Below are 12,619 nucleotides of genomic sequence, written 5' to 3' on the forward strand. Positions count from 1 at the left end.
AAAAAGAAAGTCAATTAACGAATGTGTATGGCATTTGGCAATTATGAAAGTGAGACTTAGACATTCGATGACATTATTTCTTGCATGCTCCATTCTGCCCAGGCACTTGGAGACAAGTTGAACTCTAATCTTCCTGAGGTTGGGACCAGTTCCAGGATATTCAGCAGGGCCAAATTTGCTGGGGGGAGGAGCAAGGAAGGAGCCTGGGGGGAGGAGAAGGTTGGATAGCATCCAGCCCTCAGGCAATAGTGATCACAGCTGAGACATCATCATCCTGTCTCATTGGCCCCTTCGGTCATGTGGTTGACACTGTGTCTGTCTGGGCTGAACTGGGGAATATTCTGCCTGCCTACTAAACCCATGGGCCATTCCTCTCTGGGAACCCCTCCCATTCTTGGCCAAGACACTTGTCTCTGTTGAGGTATTCCCTTCCTCTCAGGGCCTCAGCTTTTAAAACACGTAAACCAGCTTTTCTACTTTTCAGTCAGCCACATATGTACATCCCCAGGGGTCAAGGAACACAGAATCTGGAGCACAGAAAAATAGAAAAATGTAGGAAGAAACAAACTAGATTAACATAGAAATACATTATATGTTTGGAAAAGATCATTTAGAGACTGGAGGGGCCAAAACGAACATTCCCAGTGAGAAGGCAGCAATGCAGGGGAGAGATGGGGCCATGGAGATGGAGAGAAGTGAATGGATATCAGAGCCATCTGGGAGATAAAAATCAACAGAACTATGTGAGGGATTGGATGGGGGTGCGGGAGGTAAGGAAGAAGGAGGTGTTAAGAATGACTCCTAAGATTCTGTATTGGGAGGTGGGATGGCTTCACCAGGGCACATGATGTTTCCACTTGTGGAACACCATCCTCCACTGTAACCCCTTCACCTGGCGGACTCCTACTCCTCTTTCAGATCTCCATCCAAGCATCACTTTTTCAGAGCCACCTTATCTGACCCCAGGGCTTGTCGGATTCCTTGGTTTTACATTCTCACTTTCCTTTCCATATTTAAGTGCAAAGGTGTATGACTGACTACATATCCATTAGTATAATCTCCACCAGACTGCCAGGCCTGTGAGTTGACCCTTGCGCCCCCAGTGCCTAGCACACAGTAGGTGCTCAATAAATGAAGGCTCCAAAATGCAGGCAAAGGAAGCTGGAGTGTACCTTCAGGCTTATAAGCGGGGAGTGGAAATTGCTGGTTTCCAAAATACAAGGACTCCCTCCATCGCCTCCACTCAAAATGGGAAGATGTCTTCACTCCACCCACTTTAAAAATCTGTGCAATGATGAGACTGTTACTGGGGCTACAGTGATGGTGCACATGAGACTGGGTAAAAAAAAAAAAAAGTTGACAAGCATTGCTGTTAACAGGGCCTGTCAGAGGTTCTGGTGCAGAGAAGTCAAATGGATGAAAGCAAGAGATGATCTATGGACCTGGAGTCAGGCTTGGAAGGGAGTAGGTACTGGTGGGGCCTGGAGGTTGCAGAGAGGCCTCCAGGGGTGTTCTAGACACCACAGTTTATGGGATGATCATGTGCAATCCCCGCCTCTAACAACGGTCCCAGGGCTTCCCCAGCCCGCTCTGAAGAAAATAAATATTCCACAGAATCTACTGTTGTGTGGTTCATGGATTTGTATTGTTCATGGCTGTGTCTAGAAAGGCACGTAGTAGAGAGGTTCCAAAAGTGTCTGTGAATTGTTGAAGGAAGGACAAATGTTCTCAAAGTACTCAGTGAATCTCCGGGAGGCACAGGGGAATTACCACTCCCACGAGAGAAAGGCTGCTGTGAGGATTAAACAAGATAATGTATGTGAAAATCCTGGCATCTTAATAAACTCAGGTTCAAAATCTGTGAGGAGAGAAACGGAGCTATGGGCGGGGGCGGTCGCGGGGAGTGGGAATGAGATGGGAGGAGGCAGAGTGGCAGTCATTTAGGGGTCCCTTGGGGACAGGCCCGTGAGAAACCTCGAGGGGTCTTTCTGGGAGCCCCAGCTCGCCCCAGTATGACTAACACCCCTGCCACACCCGGCTGGGGGGCAGGAATTTGCCCTGATGACCTCTCCAGGCGCACTGCTGTCACCATGGCGACCAACCTCGGAACAAGCTGCCTGATTGTCCCTGCTCAGCGGGGCAGGTGAAACCCTGCCCACGTGACCGATACAGGTCCTGGTGCGGTTACAGGACAGCCGCCTCCTCCCCGCCTTAACCCATTCAACGCCGCTGCCACCAGGGTGCAGTGTCCCAGCCGCCGCAGGCCGCACCCCTTAGGCTGGCCGTCTCCGGCCCTAAGGGCGGAACACTGCACCAGGAGTCACACAGCTCGGGAAGGAATTCGGGCTGGGCCACTCTCCAGCTGAGTGATTGGGAGCTGGGTTACTTCATCCCCGCATCACCATTTTCACAGCAGTAAAATGAGGATGAGTACACCCTTCCACTTCACAGGGGGATTGTGACCACTGGGAACAGGGACTCAGAAGTGTAGACTCGACCTCCTCCCGGAGGTAGCGAGTTCTTGTTCTGCACCCGTTCCTTTCCCCCGACATCACCTCAGCATATCAGAGGTTCTGAAGGCCTCCTCTCCAGCGGTTTGACAGCCCCCAAAAGGGAGACCCTCACCGACCAACAGCGAGTTCCTAATGAGCTGGGGAGGAGTGGGCAGCCCCAGCTGACTCCTCCCAAACACGACATCACCAAAGTCCTTCCCTGGTAGCAACAAGTGGAAACCTCAAGCCCACGGTTGTTTTTTTTTTTTTTTTTTTTTTTTTTTGCTTGTTGACCCTGCCCTAACCAGCTACATGACAAGGCTGGAGCCCAGGACTCAGGAATGTCTCAAGGTTGCTTCTGCCCCTGGATCTGGGGATCTGGTGTTAAGGGTCCTGGGCCAGGCTTGGGTTATGGGGCTAGACAGTAGCCTGAAGAGAAAGTGGGGGACAGTTTGAAATACTACCTTCCTGAATCACCAACATTATGTGAACCCCTTTCCCTTACTTCCACCAACTCTAGAAAAACACTTTGCTTGATCCACTCTTCTCTTCAAAGACCCCTCCCAGGCCTTGGACCAGCCCCAATCCAGGGCTAGGATGTTCTCATCGCTCCCCTAAAGACTATTCTGGCAACGAATGATCACACCACCTGGCATGTGCAGAGTCCCCAGTGACCTCAAAGCCTTCCTAATATTAGAACGAAATACCTGCCAGTCCCCAGGCTGACTCAAGATGGGGGCCGTTTTATCAGGCAAAGGCATTTATTGGGCCTTAGAGTTAGGATGCCTCCACTGGTGCTGACTCCATCCGCCTGCCCTAAAGAGCAAGAGAAAGGCCAGTACAACCCACACTAGCCCAGGTGTCATCTCCTGGACGGGGTACAGAGCAGGTCCCCAGCTGAACCTTCACCTAAGCCTCAGCTAGTGCCCTAAATCTCCCCACGATCATTCAATAAAACTACAATTGCACTTTGCTCTGGATGAGCAAAACATGGCTCTGGTCCTCCAGGAGCCCCCAGCCTGTGGTGAACGCAGAGAAGGTCAGTTCTATAATACTGTATAGTAGACTCCAACAAATGCTTTGAGAACATGGGGTAAAAGAGATTAGTTTCAACTGGAGAAATCTGGGAAGTCTCGAGGAGGAGGTAGCAGTTATCCTGAACTCAGGCAACTGTCTATCTGGAAGGCAGACACAGCATCTCAGCAGAGGGGTGGAGGTTGGGGGTGAAGACCTAAAGGGTAATGTGTAGTATAGTTCTCAGGGTGCCTCTTTGGGAAGTAAGAGATTGGGGAGCATGGATGAAAACATAGGTAGGATCAGACTGGTGGAGGCTTGAGACTTGGTGATGAAATTTTAACTCTCAACTTTAGGGATGGCGAGTCCCTGAAGGTTTCTGAGCAGAATGCTGTAGAACAGCAGTCCCAAACCTTTTGGGCACCAGGGACAGGTACTCCCATGAGAATCTAATGCCTGATGATCTGAGGTGGAGCCGAGGCGGTGATATTAGCACTTAGGAGCAGCCGCAAATACAGATGAAGCTTCTCTTGCTTGCCCACAGCTTACCTCCTGCTGTGTGGCCAGGTTCCCAAAAGGACCACAGGTCTGCCGCTGGGGTTGGGGGTGGGGGGAACCGCTGCTACAGAAAGAGTAGCTACTCTTGCAACTGCTGAAGGATGGATTGCAGCGGAAGCCCTCTGAGACCTCAGACCATACCACCTCAGCCACCACGACCACAGAGTGGGGAGAGAAGATGGTAGCAGGTCAGGGTTCCAAAGGAAGGCTATTTCTCTGCAGGATGTATTGATTTCTAATGGTGGGAGGACTGTTCATTTCTCCACTGGTAAATTAGAGGGGTGGGAGGCGGGGAGTAGATCTGAGCCATTTCAGCTTAAATGCCCCCACCAGTACAAACACCTTGCCAGGGTTTAACCCTGGCCTCCCATCTTGACTCGCATCATGAATGGCACAGCAGAGGTTCTGGTTTGCCTCAGTTTCCCTATCTTTAAAGGGTGGGGATAGCGGATGGCCGAAGATACCCTCTAGAGTCCCTCCCAGCTCTTTTCAGAGTCCATGACTTCTGGATGGGTAAGAGGTGCTCCGTCTGGCCCGTCTGGGCGCCTGACTGTGGAGCACTGAGCACGCCTCTCGGCTGCCCCCGTCCGCGGCACAAACTATGGCACCCACCTAAGGTAGTGCGTGAGGGCAGAAGGGAAGACCAGGTGTGGCTGCAGGCACAGGCCAGAGCAAAGAGGGCCTCTTTGGCTTGCCGGAGACCTGCCCCGCGGCTGCCCAGAGCTCACGCCAAAAGCCAAGTTATCCCGCGCGGCTGGAACCGGATTCCCAGACTGGCAGCAAGTATTCCGAGCGGAACAGGATGGGCGGAGCTTCGCAGGGGCGGAGGCAGGGCGTAGCCAGGGCCACTTCCTGGCGGAAGGCGCGGTGCCTACGGGGTAACGTACAGGCGTAAGGGGCGGAGCTGGCGCGAGGACCGTTTGGGGGGATTATGTGTGGAAACAGGAGCAAAGGTGGGGAACTCTGCTGTAGGGGGCGGGGGGAGAGAGCGGGGTACCAGTCAGAACTGAGCAGGGTTCTGAGCAAAGGCGGCAGGCGGAGCATAGGTACAGGACTTACACGCGAGGTGAGCGCTGGGTAGCAGTTTCCAGTTATGCTCTGCTGGGCCCGTACCTGGAGGCTTCCCCAGAGGGGGCTCGGCCTCTCCAGAACTAGCTTCTCCACGGTGCCTGTCGCACACAGCAGCAGCAGCAGCGGTCAAGGCGGCGCCGATCCAAGGTCAGTCAAGGGGACCCGATGGGAGGCTGTCCTTTAATTCTTCCCCTCTGGCCCGACCCCGATTGCCCCACCTCCTGCGCTTGGCTGCTTACACCCCGGTACCCATTCTCCAGCCAGCTCAGAATCTTTCCCCCATCCTTGCTCCTCCCGCCAGACCGGTGCGGCTTTCCTACAAGCTTCTGGACGGGGACGCAGTCCGTCCGGCCCTCGTCTTTCTTCATGGTTTCTTAGGTAGCAAAAACAACTTCAACTCCGTCGCCAAGGCCCTGGCCCAGCACACAGGCCGGAGGGTAAGCTTCCGGGAGAGGAGGGGTCCCGCAGGAGGAGGGGCCTTGCGGGCGGGACCAGGAATGAGGACGAAGCCATGCCAGCTTCTCTGCCCTCACTGCTGGGTCTCCGCTGAGCAGTGACAGGTCTGTCTGAGCAGAGATGAAAGGAGAGATTGACCTTCTAAGGATGGAGCCCGCAGGGCAGACCCAGGCCCTAGATGGACCCCATTCATTCCCTTGGGCTTCCATCTATTCAGTCCATTTCCATCTGCATGCCCCACACTGAGCTACTCTTGGCTGTACAATGCCTAAGTGCCAACACCCTCTCTGCCAAAGGGGCCAGCCTCTGTTGTTCACCAGGGATGCTGGGGCTTCCCACCTATTACGGCAGCCCATCCTTCTGTGCTTCATCTGTTGGAAATTCTTGGCATCTTCTTTTTCTGGGGTTGCCACCCAGCCAGGCCAGACTCTCAGAGATATGGTCACACTCCTAAGGCCTTCTCCTCTGTGTCATAGCGACCCCAGGTTTTTCGTCTGGGAACCGGGCCCTCTCCCCTTCTTTCAGAATCTCTCCCCAGGCTCTCCACCCCCTACTTTCAGGCTTTCCAGGCCTTTGGCCGTCTACACCTGGAATTTTGATGCCAGTGTTGTCTCCCCTTACCCCATTCCCCAGGTGCTGACAGTAGATGCTCGGAACCATGGTGACAGCTTCCACAGCCCAGACATGAGCTATGAGGCCATGAGTCAGGACCTACAGGACTTCCTGCCCCAGCTAGGCCTCGTGCCCTGTGTCCTAATTGGCCACAGCATGGGAGGAAAGACAGCCATGCTGCTGGCACTACAGAGGGTGAGTCATCCCTATCCAGCTTCCTTCCATCCAGTATAGACTCTGAGTGCCCAGCAGGCAACTTGGGACTCAAAGGAGCTTTGGATGGCCAAGTTCAGGATCTGGGAACTATGCCTGCAGCCACTGTGCCTGCCCTAAGACTGGTCCCCATTCTGGTTCTCTCCCACAGCCAGAGCTGGTGGAACGTCTGATTGTCGAGGACATGAGCCCCGTGGAATTCACGTCCGACCCGAACATTCATACCTACATAGCAGCCATGAGAGCCATAGACATCCCAGACAAGGTGCCCCTCTCCCATGCCCGTAAACTGGCTGATGAACAGCTCAGCCGTGTTGTCCAGGTGATGCCCCCAAGCCCCCAAGTGCATGTTGGGACCTGTCAAAGTAAGAGTGGTGGCCCCAGGCCTCACAGGAAGCTCTCCAAACAGGACATTAACATGCGGAAGCTCATGCTCACCAACCTGGTGGAGGCAGACGGGCGCTTGGTGTGGAGGCTGAACCTGGATACCATGGCCAAGCATTTGGACAAGATTTTAGCCTTCCCACCACAACAAGAACCCTTCCCTGGGCCAACCCTCTTCCTCTGTGGTGAACACTCTAAATACGTACAGTAAGCCAAGCTGAGTAGTAGGTGGAGTATGCCTTACTTACCCAGGCATAAGCCTGGGGAGCTTGCCTCAGGGAGGGCTTGGATGTGGTCAGGGGGCTCTTAAGAGCTCAGCAACCCCATGGGGCATGTAGGCTCATGTGGTTCTCCATCTGTCCCTGCTCTGCCTTTAATTGTCTTTTTTTCCTCCCTATATCTCCAGTCCCAGCCACTACCCTGAGATTAGGAGACTCTTCCCTCAGGCCCAGATGCAGACGGTGCCTAACTCTGGCCACTGGATCCACGCCAGCCACCCACAGGAGTTCATGGCTGCCATTCGAGACTTTCTGGTGTGAGAGTTGCTAGCCAAAGAGGGCATGTTTGAAACCCCAGGCTCTGTGGCCTGCTCCACGTTTCTATACAGAAGGACTCGGGCAGGCACTTAGAGGGCATGAGGGTATAATGGTGGTCATATCTCAAGCTTTAATGAATAAAGACTGCTCTCAAGGTCCTGGGCTGAGCTCTCTCACCGCCAGCGCCCCCACCGACCCAGGGAGAATTGTACCCAATGGACTCTGGCTGCTTCAGGTTCCACAGGGGTTCTCAAAGTGCCCCTGGACTCTCTCTGCAGCTGACTCTCGACCTGCTGCCTCACCAGCTGCTGCATGTCCTCCTGAGGGCAGGAGAGCAGGTTAAGGGGCAGACCCTGGGCTCATCTCCCTGTGCCTCCCAGACCCCCTGGCATTCCCACCCTACCTCCCAGGCCTCCACCTCCTGCCTCAGTCTCAGTTTCTCCTCCAGGACTTCTAGCAGCTGGGCCTCCACAGCTCGTAATTTGGCTTTGCATGTGTCCAGCTCAGCCTCCACTGCCCGTTTCCTGCAGGTAACAGGGAGAACAGCCTGAGGTCTGGGCCCTGCAGATCCGACGCTGGGCCCTGGGGGTAGGCAAGTGTGGCCACGCTACCTGCCTCGTGACCGAGTGGGTGTTTATGTGGCTTTTCTTCCAGGAATGCCTGACTCCCCCCTCCCCTCCTCTAGCAGGACAGAGTCCTGAGGGTGAGTCACCCCCTCCCCCGCAACCTCCACAAGCAGCTGCCTCTCACTTGGCAATGGCTTCATCCCGCTCCTGGAGGACTTGGTCCAGCGAGTGCTCTGCCTGGGTGTCCCCCAGTGCTCCAGCCACTTGGGATTCCGGGCTCTGTTGTAGTATGACAGAGGAGGGAACAGTAATCTGGGGCTTGCCTGGATGAGGTACCCCACTCTGGGCCCTTCTGTCCTGGCCCTGGTCCTCATGCTGATATCAAGAAGGGAAGGGTCTGAGACATTCCATACCTGCCCCCCAGTGCCCTAGTCTCATGTGCTTCTGATGGTGGCGCAGGGAGACCTGTGCCATGCTGAAGGGGTGGCAGGTGTCACCCCTACCTAACATAAGGATAAGCAGAGGGGACAGAGTGTTGGATCCCCCAAAGAGGAAAGGAGTTCTCACCCATGCCCAGAAAAGAGACAAGGTGGGTTCAGAAAGACACTTACCCCACAAGGGCCCCAGTCAGAAAGGGTGGCCTGGTGACAGGGACTCTTGTCAGCCGGGTGGGGCAGTTGGAGGACACAGCCCTTTGCCCTCCTCCTGGCAAGGCACTCCCTGTCAGGCTCCGCCCGGGGCAGGTGGCCAGGCCCCTGCCTCCCCTCCTAGATCCTGGAACCCTCCCTCCAGCTGAGCCCAGAGAGGCTCCTGTGTTCCTCACCCCAAGGAGGCGCTCTACCCACATCAGGAGAAAAATGAGGGACAGAGCAAGGGCTGCTGCAATGCGGAGAGGTGCCTCAACTCCACCAACCTGAAGCGTTGGCATCTTGGTACCTTGAATGGCATTATCCACACTTAAAACTATAACCTCAGAGGAGGGAACAGTAATCTGGGGCTTGCCTGGATGAGGTACCCCATCCAGAAAACAGAAACAGAAAACAGAAAGAAAGTTTATTCCTGGAAAATTTCTCCTAACATCTCAAATGTCCATCCTCCCTCGCTATATTGCTCATCCCTCTGATACTTCCACCATTCTGATCCTTCAGCATGGTGGGTCTGCTGTGCTCTGGGGTGGGGGTGGGTTTCTGTGTCCCACACTTCTTTCAACGTAATCATTGAGCATATCAGTGACATCAAATGTGTAAGAGAATTTTCTCCTTTGAGAGGCCTCTTCAGCCTGGTTACGTCTTAGAGATTAGGCCCAAAATACATCTGAGACCCCTCCATGAAACCCCTGGTTGCCTGTGAATCCCACTCAGCCAAGTGCATCTCTAAAAGCTGGTCACAACAATTTCTTTAGTTGAACACCAGATGAAGAGGTGAGGTTGAGATGTCCCCCCAAATATACCCCTTTGTAGAGATTCAGTATTTCGAGAAGCTGTTCTGTGCCATAATCCAGATGGGACCCCTGCTCTCAGGGACCTCCAGAGCTAGCAGGGGTGAAGCATAGATATAATCAGAAAAAGGATGTTGGGGTCCAGGGATCAGTGGGAGCACAAAGAAGTCCCTTCATTCCTAGTCAGTCAAAGTTCTGCAGGAGCTTCTCTAAAATGAATCCTACGGGCTGGCAGGAGTCAGCCAGGAGAAGGGCTAACACTCTTGGTAGAAATTTCTTTTAACTTTGTAAACAATTTCAAACTGCTCTTCAGTGTCCAATAAAATATCCTTTTATGGTTAAAAAAAATCTAATGTGGTATCAAGCAATGTACCCAGTTGTCACATCTCCTTAGTCTCCCTCAATCCAGAACAATTTGCAGCCTTTGCATTTCATGACCTTGACATTTTTGAAGATTACAGGGAAGATATTTTGTAGACCATCCTTCAGTTTTTGTTTGTTCACTCCTTCCTAGCGATTGAACATATTTTGGGAGGAACTATCACAGAAATGATGGATTCTCATATCCAATATCATTTGGAACCATGACTAGTGGTATTTATATCGATCACTTGATCACGATTAATAAGTCTTGGGGAAGAAATGTACTTTGAGACGTTGAAACTTCTTTTTTTTATCCCACTTTCACTCATAGGTTTCAGCATCCATTAATGTTTTTTGCCCAAATTAAATATTGCTGCAATGGTCAAAACATTTATTTGCTGGCATTCTATTGTAAAGAACTTTCTCTTCACTGCCATTTATGTATTTATATCAGAATGGATTGTGGTTTCCTATTTTATTCAATGCATCATGATCCATTCCTATAATTTATTCCAATGCTCAAACTGTCCCAGTTTTGTCAATGGGTGCCCCTTGCTGACCTCTTGCTGTTTTGATAGTGCCATCATTCTTTGAACTCTGTCTTTCTTTCTGGCTCAACAAGATATTTCAGGATCGTCTTGTCTTTCCCTGTGCCAGCCCTAGAATGAGCCATTTATGGAAGAATACCTGGTTCTTTTTTTGGTAGAGAATAATATTTAGAAACCCACAACTGGGTGTATGTGTTCTCGTTGCAATTAGGGTAAACTCTACTCCCAGGTCCACTCAGTAGACACACATTTGTCCAGGGATCAGTGGGAGCACATAAACACACATTTACATCTATGTTTATTTATCCGTGCAATGGTTAATTTTATGTGTCAACTTGACTGGTTAAAAATTATTTCTGGTTAAACATTATTTCTGGGTGTGTCTGTGATGATGAGATTAGCATTTGACTTGGTGGACTGAGTAGAGCAGATGGCCCTCCTCAGTGTGGGTGGGCATCATCCGATCAATCGAGGGGCTGAATAGAACTAAAAGACAAGGGAAAGGTTGAATTGTCTTTCCCTTCCTAACTGCTTGAGCTGAGATACCGGTCTTCTCCTGCCCTTGAACTTACATCATCGGTGTCCCTGGGTCTCAGGCCTTTGGACTCAGACTGGACCTACACCACTGACTCTAAGTCTGCAGTTTGCAGAGAGCAAATTGTGGGACTTCTCAGGTTCCATAATCCATGAGCCAATTTCTCGTAATAAATCTTTCTATATATTCCACTGGTTCTGGTTTTCTGGAGAACTCTGACTAATACATATGTGGAAAAAGTTTACATTTAGAGCTTAAATTCCAGTCCAGCAGCACAGAGTTCATCCTAGCTTTCTCTTTTCCATATTTTACCCCATTTCTCCAATTATCTTCAATATACTTAATAATTTGGTCAGTCCCCTTCTATATAGCTAATCTCCCAAAACAACCAGGCTCCCACTGACTTAGATGCCCTCCTCACCTGGGCCCGGCTTCTGCAGGGCTACCTTCCCACCCCGCTCCATTGCGTAGTGAATTCCATCACAAAGCCATTCCTCAAATATCACACACCGAGCAGCAGGGACTCATTCCCAGCTGCCCACATCTCTCTCCTTCCCAGCTCCCAAGATGGCTGAGACCAGGCCTCAGAGAAGATGGTTACAGGCTGGTGTTGGGCTGGGATGGAGGAGGCCAGAAGGGAGAAGGAGAGCTACCAGCTGGGCAGGAGGCTGGGCTTTGTGGTCAAAACAGCTGGGATGTACAGGGCTGGGTGGCTTACAAACTAAGTCACCCAGACCTTATGAACTTGTGGTGTTCACCTCCCTGAACCTCTTCATCCTCACCTGTGAAGAGGACTACTGGAGGGCCACCCTGATAGGGTCACAGCAAAAGTTAGATGAGGCACCGCACACAATGGCCAGCACTTTGTATAATAATGGGTCAGGACCAGACTTCCCAGGAGAGGAGAAGAGGGAGTAAGCCTGCCTAAAAGCAGCAGAAAAACAACGACAGCAAAGCCAACAACCCTCCCACATACACACAAACACACACAAACACATACTCCCCCAGCCATGGAGACTGGGTCAGCTGCCCCTTCCTGCTCTGCACCCGCCATGATTCTGCCCCGAGGACAATCCTGTTCCTGAATCCTACACAAGCTGCCTCCAGATCCCCAAAGCCCTGTACTTCCTATCATCGTCTTGTCACTGTCAAGGTGTTTCTCTCACCAGCCTGAGGGGTTCTGGAGGACAAGCGGCAACTCTCATTCCAAATACACAGATGCCTCAGCTACAACGGCTACCAGGAGGCAACACTGGTCTTGCCCAGCAGGTGGCAGCAGTTGCCAACATCAGGGATTCAGTGAGCGAGAGGCTGATCCAGCCTCCCAGCCTGTGGGATGAAAACCCAAAGGGCTGGCCTCTCCCGCAGTGTTCCTTTATAGGAACACTGCTCATTCTAGGGTGCTGGTGTTTATTACTTCACAAACACACTTTCTGTGCCAGGCTTGGGGAATCAATGAGAACATGACCTGGTTCCTTCTCTTCAGATGTCCCCATCAAATGAGGGGACAGACACCCAACACAGACTATAGCCACACAGGAAAAGTGCTGTAATAGCACCAAGTACTATTCTCCACCTAGCCATCATCTTTTACACCCAAATTCATATGCCCCACCTCTATGAAATGGTCCCTGATCTCAAGGAGTAGTTGGCTTCTCTGGGGTCCCATGGCATCTTGTACAACAGTTTCTAGTTTAGCCTATGCCATGTTTCTGGCTCCTCCATCTCTGCCCATCCCTCACCTGTGAGGAAGCATTACACTTCCCCCTTCAGTCTTAGTTTTATTCTTCCACAGACAGACAGACAATCAGACAGACAGAAACACACACACAC

General features: G+C 51.9%; 1 protein-coding gene across 3 annotated transcripts; it reads left to right on the forward strand.

Moving 5' to 3' along the window:
• Positions 1-4,985: 4,985 nt before the first annotated feature.
• ABHD11 (abhydrolase domain containing 11) lies at positions 4,986-7,494 on the forward strand. Of its 3 annotated transcripts, XM_011371518.2 has the most exons (6): positions 4,992-5,282; positions 5,437-5,572; positions 6,225-6,398; positions 6,568-6,738; positions 6,826-7,007; positions 7,207-7,494. In XM_011371518.2, the coding sequence occupies exons 1-6, from the start codon at positions 5,158-5,160 to the stop codon at positions 7,337-7,339; spliced, it is 921 nt and encodes a 306-aa protein (XP_011369820.1). In that variant the 5' UTR covers positions 4,992-5,157; the 3' UTR covers positions 7,340-7,494. The 3 variants fall into 3 exon arrangements, with proteins under 3 accessions (XP_011369821.1, XP_011369820.1, XP_023393285.1); XM_011371519.2 differs by lacking the exon at positions 6,568-6,738 and having other exon boundaries at positions 4,986-5,282; XM_023537517.1 differs by lacking the exon at positions 5,437-5,572 and having other exon boundaries at positions 4,993-5,282.
• Positions 7,495-12,619: the final 5,125 nt, after the last annotated feature.

Source organism: Pteropus vampyrus, unplaced genomic scaffold (genome assembly GCF_000151845.1).
Source record: "Pteropus vampyrus isolate Shadow unplaced genomic scaffold, Pvam_2.0 Scaffold193, whole genome shotgun sequence".
Classification (NCBI taxonomy): Eukaryota; Metazoa; Chordata; class Mammalia; order Chiroptera; family Pteropodidae; genus Pteropus; species Pteropus vampyrus.